The sequence below is a fragment of the Papaver somniferum genome, chromosome 2, assembly GCF_003573695.1.
Source record: "Papaver somniferum cultivar HN1 chromosome 2, ASM357369v1, whole genome shotgun sequence".
NCBI classification, from domain to species: Eukaryota; Viridiplantae; Streptophyta; class Magnoliopsida; order Ranunculales; family Papaveraceae; genus Papaver; species Papaver somniferum.
Genome location: NC_039359.1, coordinates 147,739,691 through 147,760,075, shown reverse-complemented (window position 1 = coordinate 147,760,075; position 20,385 = coordinate 147,739,691). Strand labels below are relative to the sequence as shown.

The window sequence follows — 20,385 nt, the reverse complement described above, 5'->3', positions numbered from 1 at the left end:
TACATCAGGCAGACTTATTTGCTACAGCGTTTGCGACACAGCGACAACAGTCTTATTTTCTCACTGAGGGTCGTAGTTCTCTGGTTTGTAACAAATATAATTGTTACAAACCCGGTTTTATTGTATTTCTCATATTCTCATCATTTGTAAACCATTTTTGACCATCAATGAAATTCTTTGAGAGGTTTTCCAACATGATGAGCGGCTAATTCTTTCGTAACTAAGGCAATGGATGAAGCTATTCACACATGAACAATGGGTAACTATTTCATTTTCTCTAATATTTAATTATAATTCACTCAATCACTGCTTTTACAGAGTTCTTAAAAGTTTACATAATTTTCTTCATTAGTTGTGATTCAATTAGATAGGTTATGCTTTGGTTAGATAATCTATGCTTAAGGGATACAATTAATTTTTGAGAATATGTTTGATTATTTGTGGATTAAGAAATAAAAGATTAAAAGGATAATTAGAGTTATGAAATATTTGACATCATTCATGTGTAATAGTGGATTCTAGTGTTTTGGTTACCTCTCTCCCACTTTGTTAATATTTTTGTATATAATTTTATTAAATCTTTAAATTTAATCTTCACAAGTCCGAGAGTTTGAACCTCATTACTACAACAACAATCAAAATTAATATCATGTGTTAGGGGTGTAAATTCGGGCAGGCCGGGCCGCCCGACCCAAAAACTAAGACAGGACGGGCAGGCCAGGCTTAATATTTGTGAGCCCGTAAAAAAATTCAGGCCGGACAGGTCGGGCACAAGTAGATAATTTGCTACCCAAAGACCGCCCAAAGCCCGCTTTTTATACGGGCAGGCCAGATCGGGCCGGACAGGCCACTATTTTGAATTTTTTTTTTTTTAAGTTTAAATTTTCAAATGAACGGTATTAAATACAATATCTTTTCCTTTCCAACATCGCATATCGTAAGTGATAGTATTATTTTATATTTAAATTACACTTACAAAATTTTAAATTTAGCCTATAATAAATAATTAATTAGAGTACAATAAACTTTCTAATAAGAAAATATATTACCATTAATGTTTTGAAAAGGTTAATTATAAATAAAAAAACAATTATATATTTTATTTTTCTTGACACAAAATTGACAATTATAAAATTGTAACTTTTAAGTCTTTTTAAGAGGATATTAAATGATTAATGGCACATAGAAGGCTTTCAGGCCGGGCACCAGGCCGGGTATCAGGCCGGGCATCATAATTAATCGCAAAGCCCGAGACCGCCCAATAAATTAATTCAGGCCAGGCCGGGTGGTCCATGACGGGTCATAACAGGCTTTGGACTACTTCGGGTACAGGCGGGCTCGGACGGATACAGACAGGCCGAGTATTTTCGGGTATTATTTACACCCCTATCATGTGTTACCAATGTCCGCGACATCTGCACATAAAACTATTTTTGTGAATAACCAAGTGCGGAATATTTTTGCGAACAAATCACGTGTACAATAACTGGTGCACATTGTATAACTGTTATAAGTGTTATACATACCTGTTTCATTGCTCCACCCACACATCTTCAATTGTAGTAACAATATTGGCCACCGACCACTTCGCCATCCTTGGCAATCCAGTGTAGTCTGGTTTTATAACATTATAATGTTCAACAAACAAATACTGCAGAAGATGTAGTTTGGGTTACAATTTTGCATCCTTTATTTAAAGTAATATAAAGGACTGCATAAGGTTGAGGAAACTTACCAAAAAATACATCCCACATCCAGAAACTTTCCCGGGTGAATCGATGTGACCTCTTATGCTTTCCATGAGATAAGAGTGTATAAGATCTGGCCAGCAGGTTCTATTCATTTTGTGCAATGTCTTAAAGTATCCGCCAAACTGTTTATAACTCAAGGACCCATTTAGTTGAGTGAAGAAAACTGTTACGCACAAGTGAAGAGTAAATAATTTTGCCAAATCTTCTGCATCTTTTTCAGTTTTTTCTTCTGGTTTGACTCGCATTATATGTAGAATCGACTTCTCTATTAACGATTTCTGCATCTGATAATCATCTTTGTCACCTGGTATCAAAGCTTGCATCCTATCTACCACTGAATCGGAAACTATTTCAGAAGGCGTTTGTAATACTCTACTTGAATCGATTCCAAAGTCCACAATTTTCAATCCAAAAAAACAAGCTAATTTTTCAGATGAGCTTTTTACAATCACATGATTGTTTTCTGAATCGTGAAAAACAAAAGCATGTTCTTCGTCAATATCAGAGCTGTACCTTGTCACTATTTTCATTATGGCATCATTAACCCCCCACCAATCTTCTTTATGCGTTCTTCTTCCAAAAATAAAAAAATTTAGTACATTCTAAAATGGGCTATCCATAAGCTTCTCTAACTGCAGTTTAGTGAACCACACTAAACTTTTATCTGTCTTTTTTTTTTTATTTTCTTGCTTTCTGATTTCTTCATCCTTCTCAAAAATTTTATTCACAAAGTAACATTTGCCACTAAAATTGCACCTATATCTTGTTTTTTCTGTTGAATCTGATTTGGCTACAAAAACAAGAGAAGCACAAATTAACGATTCATACAAAGTCATACAGAACTAGTACTTTTCTGGCTGTTTCTTGTTCTGATCAAACAATACCCACATTCATACAAAGTCATACAAAATCACGGACGAAATCATACATGCATACCTATTAACAAACCTATTGCACAATAAGCAATAAAAATCTAGTAAAAAATTAAATTGTAATCCTTTAAATTGAAACATAAATCAAGGAAATGAATATCACATAATAGTACCTTTCTTCACAGTAATGGGGGTTGAATCTTCTTCGTTTGCACGTTCTTTTCGTTTCTTCTTATCCTGTGATCCAATATTTCACTTGGCTACGGAGCACAAATCAAATCAAAATATGTATTCTGTGCACAGACTTCAAGCAATACAAAACTAGTAGAAACCTAGGTTGCAATCCTTTAAATTGAAACAGAAATTATGGAATTAGAAATAAAATCTAGTAAAAAATCTAGTTCAATCCTTCAAATTCAAACAGAAATCAAGGAAGTGGAAATAGTAGTACCTATTTTTGCTGTGCTAGCGGTTGAATCTTCATCTTCTGATTGTTCTGTTTCTTTTCGTTTCTTCGTCGGATTTTCATATTCTGGTTGTTTTGGTTCTTTGGTTTTCTTCGAAACTAGTTTCTTTCGTACCGGTGGTGCCGCTTTTATTAACAGTGTTTTCTCTTGTTGTTGCTCGTTCAACATTGTTTCTTCTTTGTTTTTCTGCTTTCTCTCTCTCACTCTCCTCTGAAAGCGAAATCCTGTAAAAGATTCTACAGTGACTGAGACTGTAAATCTTATCTTTATTACTTTTGACTAGGTCAACTTGGTCTCTTTCATTTACAAACTTAAGAGAGAGAGAGAAAATAAGAGGCGTAGAATTCGAACCTTTGGAAAAACGACTTCAGCTTTGACCCAGTCAAGGGGAGATAAAACCTTGACACGAGAAATGTGTATATTAACAAAATGCCTACACAAGCTTTTGCAGGTGGAAAATGGTACATAAAATACTGACTAAGAAAAGAAAATTTTATAAAATGAAAGCTTAGGCCTAGAAAGGCACTAAGAGCAATACAATAGAGTCGTACTGGCATTGGAAGTGGATGTACCACTCAGCCTGCCAGCATTGTTCTTATAAGAAAGAGCTAAATTAAAACGGTATGTGGTGCATAATCCGCTGAATCAAAGTTATATGTAACACCATAACAAAGATTACCCTTCATAGTTCGCTCACAAGGTCCAAAACATACTCTGGAGCATCTCTTGAGGGCAACTGCCTACCCTTCCCATGCGTAGGCTCCGCCGATGGGTCCAGCTAGGGATTGGTATACGTACAACTCAGATACCTTTTGAATGTCATCAAGTTTCTCCTGATTTTTATTCATGATTTCCACATTAAGGTTCGGCATATTTTTTGCAAGACTTTTGCAGCCTCCAAGAGTAACATCGGAAGATGGCATCCAAAGGTATCTCATTGCTTCATACTTTCCCATATTTGTCAGAAGCGCCGTGTCACCAAACTGGCTATCCCTGAATTCCAACTTGTTGAGTTTATTGCACCCGTTCAACACATGAAGCACTCCTTTATCACCGTCGCCAGCGAAGGCGACAGAAAGAATCTCTAATTGTTCCCCATGCATACCAATGTACCTAAAAGCCAGTTCGGTCACAAGACCAGAAAGTGTTAAACGTCGGAGCCCCTTGCAAGACTTAATAATTGCTCTAAAACCTTCATTTAGTGGATCCAATATGACATGATCAGCTTTTCTAGGGTCAAGCATGCATAATCTAAAGCTAACCAAATTGGGTCAACTCTTGGCAACAAAGGAGAGGGCATCATTTGTCATCTGCTCACAGTGGTATAAAAATGAATTAAGCTCTTTGCAACGTCTGGACACAACAAGTATCCCAAGTTCTGTTACACCACCATCATATGCAAAGGATGGAAAGACCCTCAACTCCTGCAACTCTTTACAAATAGTAGCTACAATTACTAACCCGTCGTCTCCAATTTTATCCAGTATCTGCATATGAAATGTAAACTTTAATCATCCATATAATGAAGAGAAATCAAGTATAACATGAACAAAATTGTCTTAGAGATCGAACCCATAGTCTTTGAAGTTTCTTGCAACGAAGAATCATTTTCTGGAGTTCCGGACAGTCGATTCCTGGTGCATCACTCAAATTCAAGAAAGTCAAGTTTGAGCAAATATGATACAGAGCAGGTAAGCATCTTTCAACAACCTCTAAAAACCCTGACCAACTCCTGACATACTTACAATTGTCGAGGACAACATTAGAGAATTTCTCATAGGTCTCAGACTTGAATGTATCGATGTATGAACCGATCCCCAAGTCAACGAGATTAGGAGCAATAGTTAGGATTCTCTGGAGTCTCGTAAGGGGAACATCGCAGTTTAACTTTAGATTTCTTAAGTTTGGGCATCTTGCAACAAGCATCTCAAGGGCTTCCCCCTCAACTTCAACCCCTGTTAGACATGCAAATTTTAAAGACACAAGAGAAGTGCATGTCTGTGGAAAAGAGCTCATCCAGTGGCCCCGATCCACAATTTCACTAACTTGCAAGTCTAGTTCCCTAATATCCCTACAAAAACAAAACATCCATTAGAATGGAATTATAAGTTTCCTACGGTTTTTCTAAGGCCATGAGAATCAAGTTTTAACACCCAAGGAACATTTAGTATATTGCAATTCAAATGCAGAGGCTATTAGTTAAAAGTTGTTAACAAAAAATGGTATGAATGAAAAAGTGCATAGTGTGAATGCCATATTAGGACAGAACAAGTGCATGTTCTGTTTTCAGCGTACGGTTGGCTTTTTAGTATCATGTTTCGGTCCAAGCAATAATGCTTAAATTGCTGAATTCCAACACACAGGAATCTCTTGGCTCCACTGTGAGGTCTCTTCTTGTATAAACAACTAGAAGAGAACCACCTTCATGGTGTAAGGAGCACCTTTTGGATCTACATCTATCCATATGGTTGTCTAATTGATGGATTTGATACCCATTTCAGAAGTTCGAAATTCAATTTAAACAACGGGAACCATAGACTCGAACTAATTGAGCATATGAATTAATAATTTTAATGCAATTTCCCTAAGAGGCAACATGCAATAAGTTATAACCACACATAATTTTGGATATAATATGAGCATTCAGCAACAACAACCGCGTTCAATCACATAAACAAAACAAAATTAAGAAAAGAAGCACAAAGATATTTCACCCGCAGTTAGCTGCTATCGCAGCGAGGCCATCCGTAGTAAACCCGTCACATTTGATAAGTACAATCGACTTGAAATTGGGGAACGAACGAGGTAACAGTTCAAGGCTCGCATCACAAACACGCATTCTCTTCAACCGTAGCTCTTCTAGCCCCGGATAACTCTTACCCGTAGCGTCAATCCATGGATATACCATACCTCCCAAAAGATTAGGATCCACACTAACATCAGTAAAGTAAGGTTATCTTTCAAAGTAAGAGCTTTAACTCCAGGAAACCTATTAGTCAATTTTTGAGGAGTAATAGAGTAACAATTTCCTATAGAAACTCTCTGCCTACTCTGTCTCTCTACTCTATACCATAACTTACAAACAATAGAAACAACATTCCGGTCTTTCTGTGATGTAAGGAAATGAAATACTAACTCCAAAACCTCCTCAAGATAATCAAACATTTTTTCAATACAACTCTTACAACAAACAACACACTAATCCAGGATTTCACTCGTTCAAGCAGTATCTACATCAAGATTCAACATTTATAAGAGGCCCTGAAGAGAAATATGTTGAGTACTAGGAGTTGACCTAAACTTTCAGGAAGAAGTATCCATAAAGGTTTGAAAAAGCTTACAGGGAAAGAAGCTTTAATTTGAAAATTGGTCACGATTCTATTAGGATAGCTTTTTCGAAATCTCTGCACTGTTTACTTCCAATAGAGACAAGTCACCATCCAAGAGGTACAAAGCAGGTCCTTCCTGGTCACACTGTTGTAGTAGCTGTTTGATGGAGCAGCAGGTAAGTCACCTAGTGGATAATTTTCTTACCTTCCGGATAAATGTTTAGCATGTACGTAACATTTTTGTGTTCCCTAGGAAAAGTTCAACATGACAAAGATTGAACCAAACTAAATCCTAACGAGATAACATAGTTTCATGTTTTGATAAATGATGATTTTTATCGTATTAAGTTGGTACCATGTTAGAGGGTCCACTCAAACTCAGTCGTACCCAAGAGCTCTCTCATCAGCTCTAAGGATCGACTCTCAGTCAATCATATTTTTTCTTTAGCCTTTAAATTTTTTGAGCTCTCATGATCGGCTCTCAATCAATGAGCGTTCAATTTTTTTTTCTTACGAGTCTCATTAACTCTGGAATTTTCGATATAAGCTTCTTTGTTTGACTTGGTTAATAAAAGTCAAGGATCGGATCAGAAAATATTGTCATACTAACGATTTATGAAAGATTCAACATAACGCCCTTAAAAAGAATTTAAACCTAAAACCAGTATCATTAGCCAAGCCTTCCAAACATTAATCTTTTGTTTTCGATATAATCCTCTTTTTTTCCTTGATCAAAAGAAGTCAAGAATCAGATAAAATACTGTCAAACCAAAATTTGAATCGATTTTCAGAAAAATAAAATCCAAACATTAATTTTCTATTTTAGATATAAGCTTCTTAGTTTGACTTGATAACTATTTTGTGGAATAGTGATCCGGTACCCACCGTGCACTGAGAGATAGGTTTACTTCCCTTCTTCTGTGGATCATCATCTTTTGAAAGATCATAACCGTTCATCATGGGTATCTGAACAGACAAGACCGTTCAATACTGGGACTAGATTTTTAAGCCTAATTAGAGCAGTCTGCTGGCATTTTGACTTTACTCAGTAAGTTGGCATTCAATACTTGGACTAGATTTCAGTGTTGTGTGTTTAAAAAACTAAAATCAATAAAAGGTGATCTTTTGACTTTACTTAGTAAGTTGTCTTTTAGAAGTACGAAATGGAGGACCACTTTAATCCATCAATATTCCTGTAGCACATGGGGGGTTATTGTACTTAGATTTTTTTTTCGCAGGAAAGTAGTTATTTGTTTTGTTCTGCATCTTCCAACAACTGCTTTTATTTTGTTCATTTGGTCCCCAACATCTTGGACCAGAATCAAAGATTCTCATGCCCCAATTCTCAACAACTGGATGTGGTGTGCCCCTTTAATCTGTTTCTTTTTCTTTGCAGCGCCACACCCGAGCCTGTTGTTGACAACGTTCCCCTTTGGAAATTGGTGAAGAGGGCCAAAGGGAAGGAAAAGGAGAAGCCCACAAGCAGAATTGACGAGGACCACTGTGATACCGATGACGATATTCAGAGTGGTTATTCTAGTATGGAATTTGATTGGTCTTTTAGTGATCCTAGTGATAATGAAACCGATAGGGTAAAAATGAAAAAAAATCGACATTGGGGAAGAAATGTTGAGGGAAATAGTTACGAGATACATTACAAGTGGGATAAGTTGTAAGACCAAAAGCATTAGGAAAAAAATCTTCGAGCAGTATAAAGTTAAAATCTCTACAGCAAAAGCACGCAAAGCACTCCATGACTGCCTTGTACAGACGTATGGATCCTATATAAATAGCTGCAGGTAACTCTAAAGCCTTGTATGTATGGTGTATGTTAAGTTATTCTACTTGGTAATGTGAGACAGAACTACTAGATATTACGATTATATTATTGAATGAGATGATTTACATTGAGAACCCATAAGGTATATATAGCGACACCATAACTTGGTATGTAAGACTAATACTTGTAAATCAATTCATACTAAATATATCGAATACAAAATATAACTCTAAACACTAAAACTTTCCATATAATATTTGTATACTCTAACACCCTCCCTCAATCTCATGGGGATTGGAAAAACAACATGAGATTGGCCATGAAAGTTGTTGATGAAGTGCGGTGCCAATAAACGCCCGAGAATTATAAGAAGAAGCGCGTAACTATTAAAAAGAATACCGATTCGGAAAACCATAACTTGCGCGTCACCATAACTTGTTTAGCACGACATAATCAAGTGAGAAAATGACGTTGTTGGCTGATCATCAGTGACCAAGTTGTTGGTTGATCATCAGTGACCAAGACTGGACGTGATGGAGAAATTAGGCCGAGAAGAGATGAAAGGATCAAGACAGTGATTGGTGGAACGAGATTGGAATGATCCCTGCTGCCAATGATGGTGGTGACTGGAACAGGTGATGATCATAAAGAATAGGCCATAATGCAGAGAAGGGGAAATAGACAGACGTGTATGCTAGGCTTGGACTAATGGCTACAGGAATGACTTACGTTTCGGGAACTGGTGGTCTTGGTTTAATGGATGAGCTTAGAGGATTTGGTGGGCTTAGATAGTGAACTAGGGAAGCTCAGGTGGTGGACTGGACGGGCACTAGGATAGAATTGAAGAGAAGAAAAATAGGGGATGGGAATAATCAACTAATTGATCGACAAGAGAGGAACAGTAGTCAGAGGTAGTGATGGAAGAATTTAGAGGCTCGGGATTGAATAGTGGACCAGAATCGGGGAAAACGAGAGATGTACTTGGACAGAAAGGTGAGAAGAAAAGATGATGGTGGGGTAAAATTAATGGGACAGAAGAGGTGATGGAATAAGGCAACAAGATTAGAAGAACAATATAGCACCCGGTGATTTTTTTTTGTTTTTTTTTGGTAATTGGAAAAATAATAGGATAGTTGATAATATGGTTTGGTTGGCAAATTAATTAAAGAATATAGAGGAAAGGTGGTGATGTGAAATATTGGACTAGGTGGAGAAGTGGGGTACTGGACGGATTAATGTTCTAAACAGTCAGTTGGGAGAGGAGAGAAGTTACGCATGAAAACTCAACCGAGGAAGGAAAGATGGAAACGAAGAGAGAAAGGAAAGTGGAGGAGGACGAGATGTGTTGGATGCAAACCTAATAAGAAAAACTAATCATATTACAGCGGAGAAAAGATCCGGTGGACGGTAGCATTGAAGGCTACCGCCGCCGGTTAGAAAAGAAAACGAGGTGAGCAACAAGTCCGAATCGAACCTTCTGATACCAAGACAGAATTATTAGATATTACGATTATATTATTGAATGAGATGATTTACATTGAGAACCCATAAGATATATATAGCGACACCATAACTTGGTATGCAAGACTAATACTTGTAAATCAATTCATACTAAATATATCGAATACTAAATATAACTCTAAACACTAAAACTTTCCATATAATATTTGTATACTCTAACAATGTGTATGTTGTTGATATGATTCCTTTTTTCAATTGTTTGAACTCAGTTTAGTACCTGAGATGTGCCGACAGATTGTTGAAACGAACCCTGGAAGCATTACTAGTTGGACCATCCACCCAGAGACTAAAGAGTTTGAAGGCTTATGCATTGCGTATAGGGCATCCATTGATGGGTTTAATGATGGATGCAGACCAATTATAGCATTAACCTGATCCCTGCTAAACAGTATGTATGGTGGAACAATTTTGTCTGCTACCTTTGTGGATGGTAACAATGGAATGTATCCTATTGCCGTTTACATCTGCAGGGAGGGAAGAATGAAAGAATGGGACAAATTTCTGTCTATCATCGTTCCGCTCCTGAAGAACACCAATTACATTTTTTCACGACTTCTCAAATGGTGAGACATTGGAATCTCATATCTATCAGTTATGTATATGTTTTTGATGCGTCTAATGTGCTCGAATGCTGTCCTTACAGGCATCGATATTGCTGTTGACCAGAACTTCAAGGATGTTAAACATTTTCATAGACTATGTGCTCGAAAGTTTTATCAGGATATCCGTATTGGTTTTGATGAACCAGAATCTCAGAAAAAAGAATTATATGCAACAAAGTCTTACCACCAAAGGAATCTAGTAAAATTGCCAGTGCTTCAAAGACGTTGGGTTGAAGTGTGTGGGCAATCAAGTTGTGCAAGGCACTCGTATGACCCTTCTGCCCGTTGTCCGCAAATGGTAAACATCTTCAGCAAGACGTTTGATCTGTGGTTAACTGAGCTCAAGTGTTTGCCCATATGCCAGTTCGTAATGGGTTTTGAAGCTAAGCTTATTCAGCTGTTTTTGACAAGGCGAAGGAATGGAAGACTGTGGAAGGATGAACGTATCGTTCCGAGAGCAAGTGCAAAATTAGGGGATCAGATCCTTCGTAAAAGCTTGTATCATGCATCATCACGTCCAATTTGGCGACGCAACGACCACAACACTTTGGTGACGAATATATGCAACAAGCCAAGTAGGAATGTTCATTTGTTACGGAAAACGTGCGAATGCGGCAAATGGCAGATATCAGGTGTACCTTGTGTGCATGTTGTGGCATTTATTGCTCAACGTAGACCACCACTGTATGAAGAGTAAGTCACCATTCATGTGCATTTTGTATTATATTACAGGTTATGTACTAACACTGTTCTCATGGGTTCTCAGATATGTTCACGAGTATTTCACTGCCGGGATGTACATGGCATCGTATGCTGGCATTATTTACCAATCGCCCGGCATTATCGAATCGCTGCAGGTACCCGGTATCAACCCACCACCATTAAAGAAGATTAGGCGACTTTCCTAGGACAAAGGTCACACTGATAAGGAAAAAAGTTGAAGATGAGGTTACCGGCGGAGAACCACTCGTCAATCTTAGGGTATTTATTTTGGGTATCTTGAGGCCACGCTGTTAAACCTTTTATTTTGGGTATTTATTTTTTGATTTGGTGATTCTCAAAAAAGAAGACAATTATTGGATGATCTCGTTTTCACCAGCTTACTTGACTTTGTACACATATGTCAAACATTGGTGCTTAGTGTTATGTAAAATTGAACAAGCTTAATTATTTTTCCGCATGAATAACATTATGAAGTCGTGTATTTCATCTACAACTTGAACAGTATTATCATTGTTCCATTTCATAGTAGTACTGATCATTAGCTTTATAATACACTTCACCATCCAAAACAATACAAACAATTAGAACCAATGAAAGTGACTTGTAAAATGCCCAATAAGTTATTGGCCATACTGCCCAACCCACCCGCCTACCCCACGCTATACTGCAACAAACAACTATTTACGAAGAAAATGTACTTTAATAATCAACATGTTGAGCCTAAAATTCAAGAGATGTTCATTAAGATCTACTTCAAAGCTTAAACAGACATACTGCCTGATACAACACACGAAGAATTTGATGACTCTTTACAATTCAAAAAGAATACTATATGAAGCAAGCCCAAGAACAAGGAAACCAAACAAGCCCAATAGAAAAAAGAATAGAGTTTGCCTAATAACTTGTACATGAGAATTGAGAAGACATTAATTGGATGAGAAACCTTGAACTATCGATTAATTGGTAGTCTCTTTCACTTTCTTCACCAATCTTATAATATTTAGCTACAAAAAAGGCCAAATATTTTGAACGAGAAGAGAACCACTCGTCATGAAGAGCTATTGAGGAAGGTTTAATCTCCGCACATTTCACATTATAACACAGAACCAAAGTTTTCACAGTAATGTCTTTGTATTTTCACAGTAGGTGTGGTTGCTTTAAGAAAAACAATCACCACAAGCGAGCCCACAGTCGTACTCATTGTCATAATATTATTTACACATCCAAAATACCAATGACCTGCATCCACCCGTGTTCAGGTCAAAGCTGCCTATACAAACAGATAAACATGTTACTTCAGCAGAAGAACTCTTTCCTGTGGAACTGCACAACCATCTCCCGACGATACTGGAGATTTTTTTATGATGTATCATTTTATAATCAGTTCCCTTGATTAGATGCTCGATGATCTTCAAGGAGTAAACCCCGCATGAGTGTCTGTTGTATGCATAAATGGAGACAGATTGCATCAGAAACGTAAATGATTATATATTTTACTTGCATCATAACACGATTTTCATCAAACGATTAATACAGTGATGATTCACCATATACCAACAATCTAAAGAGTTGAGGATCAACCCAAAAGATGGGACGCAGAAACAACAACAGTCTCAAACATAGATAACATGAGAGGGTAAGAAAGATTGTGGATATAACTGAGCTACCACCAAACCTGGATTCAACATATACACTTTCGAGCACATAATCTACCAGTTTCATGGGTGCATCATGCACAAGGTCTAACTCAAACTGGACATGCTCAGGGATGGATGTAGAGACATGAGTAAACTCCAATTGTGGCTCATCAAAGGTATTATATTTAGTTTCAAAATAGTCCAAGAGGACTTGGGAGGCACACAGTTCTAGTCCTAGATTAGGTATTCTCAGAAAAGTTGGTTTTACAGACACAATATCATGTAGATATCGAGAAAATCACAGTGAAACAATGCTCAGGTAGGCCAAAATGTTATACTAACCAAGCAAGCTTTAGTGCAAAATTCTGGGAAGAAGGATTTAATTAAATGGATATCTAGAGTATGCACAACAAACAAACTTTTCATGCACAAAAACACACTGTCCTGCAGAGATTGATGGGTTGTGATAACGATTTCAGCAAGCAATTATTTTACTCAACTACCACAGTGACACATACTAAAATACCAGATGTTGCAGGGTTTATAATGCTATGTGAAGTACTGGTTCAACAAGCATTCATGGCAATTAATCAAGGCGGAGCATCAATCAACCAGTTTTGGCTATCAGATAACTAAGCAATGTGTAACTCAGGGAAACATGTAATTATACTCAAGTAATTGTGCATTAATTGCACTGGTAAAGATTAGTTACCTATCGGGTTGTTGATGGAAATCCTCTACGAACTCGACTCTCCAATACCCGTTGTACCAGTGTCCCTCAAAATAGTCCGATATCTTCCTGATTTCTACATGGACTCCATCCTTACCAACGTTCCTTTTCGGTCTAATGGAATCATAAATAAGAATTATCTGCTCCCCTATGTCGATACTTATAGAGACCCAGTATTGTTTTTCGACAATATGCACCACACCATATACCATAGAGACGGCTTCCCAATTCTTAGCCCCGCCTTTCGGCCTAATCCCATTCCTATATTCTGCCACCTCCTTTTTCCTCTTCTTTCCCCCCTTTATAAGAGGCTAAGGAAAAAAAAATCGAAGGTTAGTTACCAGTTACAACAATGCTTTACTATAAAAATTACAAATAATCTACAACCCGAGCTGTGTTCTTTTGGCACATAACATACTTCAAAGTAACTGCCAATTGCTGTCCAATCGCCATCTACGCCAAAGGTTGACTCTCGCATGAGGCGCAACATGACGTTGATATCTTGCATGACAATCCAAAACACAAAAGTTTAATCATCTCACAATACTTAAAACGAGAGATTATAACTCTTATATTAATGTTGAAGTTTAATGCAAATTAACTTACATTCGTCTCCAGAGGATTCCTAGCCCTTAGTAATTTCTTAAAATCATCACAACATAATAAGGATCCGTTTGCACCGTCATCCCTATACCAAACAATAACAACACGATAGTCTAGAGTTATTTTCTAAATAAACAAGGACACCCAATAATATAAAGGATAAGGATATACCAGGGACACTCACCCTTGGTCTATGAAATTATTCACACCGGTTATTGCATCCGGCGTTACCCTCAAGCGATCAGATTGGAAGTTATTGAACTAATTCACCCGAGATTTGCGTTTCTTCGCACCTCTCAAACCGAGACCTTGAACATCGGTTGCTCCATTTGTTGAAGTGATACACCCATTCACGGAATCCTTTCTATTACCCTTCTCCGCATCAACGTCATCCCTGCTCAACTCCACCATACTCCTAACCTTCCTCGAATTTGACTCGTCAGCGGCAACATCGTCAGGGGAAATATCAAATCTCTTCTTCAGTATCCCAACAACTGGGATTTTAGGAGTAGTCAATTCGCAAGTAGTAAATGGTGACTTCACCAGGGGCCCTGGAATATTTTTTCTCATATCTTTAGAAAGATTCTGATTTTCCCAACATTGACTATTTCTCTTACTCTTGATTTCGTTAAACACATTGGCCTACATATACAGGGGCCGGAGACATTGAAATGGAATTTTAATTAGAGATAAACAGGTTGTAGAAAAATACACTAGGATTAACAAGCCATACCATACTCCCATACCCAAATGACTAGAGGATTATATTTTTCCCACAAAAAGGATGCAAGAAATACTTACCAGTGAAACATCTGGGCTATCTGTGCTTTCTGCATCGCTGTTTCCAACTACAGATTCTACACCAGTATTAGCTTCACAAAAATCAGCTAGTGATTCACCACCAAAATCATCAAGAACATTTTCATCATTATCTCGGTCATGGAATCGACTACAATAGTCCTCAAAAGTCTCACGATGTTCATGTTCTGTGTTACGGGGATTTGCCTCCACTTCCTGTGCAGGACCCTGTTAACATGAAGTTTGGAAATGGTTTTTAAACAGTTAGATCTATGTGGGTTCGTCAATTTTCATAACAAATTAAAATGATTTCTGAAATCAAATCAAATCCACCCACATTAGGTCTCCTCGACAGTTCATCTTGCATTTTGAGCATTGCCTGCATCATTTTTTTTCATCATTTCATTTTGATGAATGTCCCGAATTTCTCTCTCTTGCATTTTACGCTTTAAATCATCCACCACATCACCTAATTGAGCTACTATAGGATCCTCAGCATGTCCTCATTTTTCCTCGCTCTTCGCCTCCAAATATCCCACAACAACCTCATCTTCAGTCTGCCATTGCTTTCCTAACTTAATTTCGGTCTCGAGATCCTCCAGCTGTTGATAACTGAGGGGTCCCTTGGATACCCCCAGAATTACTAACAGTTCTGAATCATTGCAATACTTCATCATTGATTTACTCACGTCCGAACGAATCAACGAACGACATAAATGACGATGATGAACCGTTTCCGTGCACAACACGTCTAGAATATGAGGGCGCGACCCTTCAATACTAATATTTTTTCCCATATCTTCAAGAACACCCGAGAACATCATAAGGAACCAAACCTAAAATACAAACAAAAACTATTAGAACCACAATCAGGAGTTACTGGATATGGGAAAAACATAAAGCCTAAACATATGAATTTTTGAAACAGAAATCAATTCATATTACCATCAACATTCCTTTTGGCTTGATAGAAGATTTAAATGCATTGTCACGTTTCTGTAGAGTGGCCTCGTACACCCTTTCGGCCTATGGTTACTTGTTGAACTCTGAAAGGTTGTCCACCAAGTCCCAAAGATCTTCTTCTATCCCATGGATGTCTTGGTTCCCCAACAAGAACATGTGTACCACATAGACTAATGCCACCTTCACCCTATCATTAGCTTCGCAATGAACCGTTTCACTCCCTTCAAATTTCTTGAGATGACGAAACATTTTATCCGATACCATTTTAATGGCATTACTGGTTTGGAGACAGTTTTGCAAATAAGAAAGTCATACAAGTGCCCTCCGGTGATTCTGTCATCAGCTGAAAAATACTTATGCTTTAGCCTTGACATATTTGGTGGAGATTCAAAATCGGAGTGTCCATCCCTCAAATCCCGGAATCTAAGTCCGGATATCAGAGAAAATTCCGCTTTTGCAAAGCACAATTCTTTATCCTTAACTCTAAAAAGGATCTCATCATTCAAATATTTTCCAGGTTCGACTTTGATCTGCCGACTCATCAGAAAACAAAATATGGCTTTAGACCAACTTTGTTCTTCTGTAATGTCTGTTAAGTGCCTTATTGCAGTTGTCTTGAACATGGCCATCTCTTCTCCAGATAACACACTCCACAAGTCTGATAGTGAACCCAAGCTGGAGTATGTGCTTGTGTCGCTTGTTCGTCCCCGATACTTTGAGGTGTAGACAAAACTACTGTGAAACATAATATAAAGTTGAAAGAAACTCTGAACAAATTACTAATAATTATTAGATAAGTTCTCAAAACTGCAATATTGAAAAAAATTATCTGAGCGCAATAAAACTGCCTTGTTAGTATGTCATAGATACTTGTCCTCTGCAGGACCTGTAGATTTCGACTCAAAATATATAGGTCTTCCTTCGTGGTCCCTAAATTTCTCATTCTCACTCAGATTCCCATCACCGCGCCCCTTCTTGGGCAGTCTACCAGAATCCATTGACTGTACCTACAAATTTTGGATTAGTTACTAACTTACGAATGCTTACTTACATAGGAATAACTACAATTGGGTTTCTTTCACATGACAATATAAGCATATGAGGACAGTTGGAAAGACCTTGTTACTTTTCAATAGATGTTCATATTTAAGACAAACCTAGCGATATCGAAGTATAATGAACAGGTCCTGAAACAGACTAGTTGGAAGAGCTCAATCGTTTATGAAGGGTGATTAACAATGGAAAAGATTAGTTGTTAATCTCCACAAGAAGGATTACTGGTCCGAGCCATATTTTTCCACCAAACACACATCGAGAGAACTCTGTATTGAGATTTATATATATACCTTAAATAACAATTTTTAAAAAAAAAAGTACTTAGGCTTTTGGGTACTATCACAAAGCATAACAAATTGGCGAACATATGTCCCAATAAATATCAGAACACAACAATCTATAGTCATCATTTGTAGGCTTTTGCATACTACACTTATACGTCTAGATATACTTTTAAGCATCAGTAAATATCATCTCAAGACTCTAGAACTAGTAGTTCTTCCTAGTTTAGGCTCTTGATAACTTAGAAGACATTTAATCTTGTAGGTATCTATATCACCACGAAGTCAGCTGTTTAGACTCAATTTTAAACAAAACCCATCAAATTAATTGATAAAAAAGCTTCAATTTCAGTGTATATCCATCTGTAAGTTCCTTCTCCACCAGACTGACATGAAAAATATAAACCCTTTTCGTCCATTAAAACCGAAAACTAATAGAAAACATAAACCCCAAATTGTATGTTTCATGTCAGTAAACTCAAACATGACATTAAACAAAACTCAAACTGAAATCATGTCATAAAAGAGAAATCAAACACATAACCAAGCTTTAAGACATCATGATTCAACTAAAAAAACACATACAATTGCAAAATCTAGATTGATTTGTCTATTTGCTAATTTGACTAGAGATAAATGACAAACAAGGAACCAGCTTAGAGTTTATACCTTTCAATCGAATCTTCAAGTATCTTCAAGTATTTGGACTGATTCTTCTCCTGCGATCATCATCAAAGCTAAGATTAGAATTTAAATTTCTAGGGTTTAAAATTTTTAGGGTTTAAAATTCAATTCTGAGAACAGACTAAAAGGACGGTTTTGATACCTTCGATTAGATATCTTTGAGAGTTCTCCTGAGTTAAGTGGATTGAAAGATTGAGAAGAGAGTTTCAAAATTTCTGAGTTTTGAAATTTTCTCTGAATATTTTCGCTGGCCAGAGTTCTTGAGAGGATAGTGAACCTTCTCCTGAAAGTATCGAAATAGTGTGGAATATTAATCCGTATATGGGTGCGTATTGAATTAGTGGAGTACTAATTCGTATTTTGGGTGAATTGAATTAGTGGAATATACTGAAATGTGCATTTATCTTAATCCCCAGCAATATGTGGACATCAAGGGTCAAAGGCTATCTTAGCCATTAGTTAAAGTCAGTCACACTTTTAGAAGATATTGGGGATCAGTCACACTTTTGGAAGAAATGCACATTTCAGTCACAGTTTTGTGTATTTCCTCATTAAATCCTTCTCCATGGGCACTCTTTCCGAATCTTTGGCATCCAATTCGAACATCAAATTCGATTATATGCGACGCAGCTCCAGATTTGAACTCTGAGTTTATAGGTAATCACGATGGTTTTTCTCTTAAGTTTATTTATCCAGAAGAAGGCCCCCAAGATGATGAAAACATTTACGTTTTAGCAGCAAGCAGTGGTTTAGTTCTGTGCTCTGATTATTTCCACACGACGTATTTCGTCTGTAATCCACTCACCAAGACAAAGCTCTCAGTCCCTCAACCGCCAAAATCTATTTACGATGGAGTATTACAGAAACATGGTTTTATTTGTCAATCACATTCTTCATCTTCCATTCTTGGATTTGATGATAATTTCCTTGAGGAGAAATGTTCCTCTTGGATAGAATATATATAAAACGATAATAATATATTTTGTGTTTACAACCCAAGTAAATGGAGATAATTTCCTAAAGGTAAATAAGGTAATAGGATAATATAAAGTCTATCACACCCCCTTAGTCTGAGCGGGAGAGGAACAAACGCTAAGACTAGAACGAAAGTGAACAAATAGTTGTCTAGGAAGCCCCTTGGTAAAGATGTCAGCATATTGGTTCTCAGAGGGAACATGTAAGACTTGTATGGCACAAATACGAACTCGTTCACGAACAAAATATATATCAATCTCCACATGTTTGGTGCGTTGATGTTGAACAGGATCTCCAGACATATATATCGCACTTACATTGTCACAGTAAACAATAGTAGCACGTCGTAGAGGTAGTCGAAGCTCTAGAAGAAGGTTGCGAAGCCATGTTGTTTCAGCAACCGCGTTTTCTACTCCCCGGTATTCAGCTTCAGCACTGGATCGAGAGACTGACGCTTGGAGGACCAGGAGATGAGATTGTCACCAAGAAAGACACAAAAACCAGATGTCGATCGTCGAGAATCAGAACAACCCGCCCAGTCAGCATCAGAGTATGCTGTTAAGCCAGAGATAGAGGAGACCGAGAGAAACAGTCTGTGGTTGATGGTTCCCTGAAGATAGCGAAGGATTCGCTTGAGGGCATGCATGTAAGGCTCACGGGGATCATGCATAGATAGACATACCTGCTGAACTGCGTATGCAATATCTGGCCGAGTAAGAGTGAGGTACTGAAGAGCACCCGCTAGGCTTCTGTATAGAGTGGGATCCGAAAATGCCGGGCCATAGGTAGCACCGAGCTTGGAATTTGTGTCGACCGGAGTAGTCACTCGATTATATTTTGTCATGGAGGCACGCGCGATGATGTCCTGTGCATATAATGACTGAGACAAAAATAATCCTGAGGATGAACGAGTAACAGTGATGCCCAGAAAATGATGTAGCGGACCAAGGTCAGACATAGCAAACTCTCTCTTCATCAAATCAATGAAGCGGCACAGGAGAGCATCAGTAGAGGCAGTCAAAATAATGTCATCAACATATAAAAGTAAGTATGCCGTTTCAGATCCTGATTGATAAACAAAAAGTGAGGGATCACATACACTTCCACGGAAACCACAACCTGTGATAAACTTGGCAAATCTCTGAAACCACGCCCTGGGAGCCTGCTTGAGGCCATATATCGATCTGCGTAGTCGGCATACGTAGTTAGGGTGATCAAGATCAACAAACCCCGGAGGCTGATGCATATAAACTGTCTCGGTCAGATCACCATGGAGAAACGCATTCTTAACATCTAGCTGATAAATTGGCCAAGAGCGCGAAGTGGCAATAGTAAGAACAGTACGAGTAGTAGCAGGTTTGGCAACCGGACTAAACGTTTCAAAACAATCAACCCCAACATGTTGAGATTTACCATTAGCAACAAGACGTGCCTTGTGTTGCTGTAGAGAACCATCAGCATTATATTTGTGACGAAATAGCCACATGGAACGAATAACATAAGCATCATGTGGTCGTGGTACAAGTTCCCAAGTATTAGTTTTCAACATAGCATTGTACTCATCTTTCATGGAAGCATTCCAGTTTATGTCCCTAAGAGCATACAAGTGAGAA

The 20,385-nt window shown here is 37.7% G+C and overlaps 1 protein-coding gene and 1 pseudogene across 3 annotated transcripts; both read right to left on the bottom strand.

Moving 5' to 3' along the window:
• Positions 1–1,267: 1,267 nt before the first annotated feature.
• Positions 1,268–3,277, bottom strand: LOC113354098. 3 transcript variants are annotated; one of them, XR_003361672.1, is made up of 5 exons: positions 3,075–3,277; positions 2,797–2,968; positions 1,736–2,541; positions 1,527–1,651; positions 1,268–1,415 (listed from the first exon to the last, which is right to left on the bottom strand). XR_003361672.1 is itself a non-coding variant. In XM_026597534.1 (3 exons), exons 1-2 carry the CDS (start codon positions 2,279–2,281, stop codon positions 1,532–1,534), a joined length of 666 nt encoding a protein of 221 aa, XP_026453319.1. In that variant the 5' UTR covers positions 2,282–2,341; the 3' UTR covers positions 1,268–1,415; positions 1,527–1,531. The 3 variants fall into 3 exon arrangements, 1 of the variants encoding a protein (XP_026453319.1); XR_003361673.1 differs by having other exon boundaries at positions 2,797–2,883; XM_026597534.1 differs by lacking the exons at positions 2,797–2,968; positions 3,075–3,277 and having other exon boundaries at positions 1,736–2,341.
• Positions 3,278–3,772: 495 nt separating this feature from the next.
• LOC113352178 lies at positions 3,773–6,255 on the bottom strand (annotated as a pseudogene).
• Between the last annotated feature and the right edge of the window lie 14,130 nt (positions 6,256–20,385).

What these genes read in the sequence shown, in the direction of transcription:
- LOC113354098 (XM_026597534.1), bottom strand. Translation starts at nt 2,281, where the DNA reads ATGAAAATAGTGACAAGGTACAGCTCTGATATTGACGAAGAACATGCT. An exon ending in GATGTGGGATGTATTTTTTG is followed by an intron (nt 1,652 to 1,735) that starts GTAAGTTTCCTC and finishes CATCTTCTGCAG; the next exon opens with TATTTGTTTGTTGAACATTA.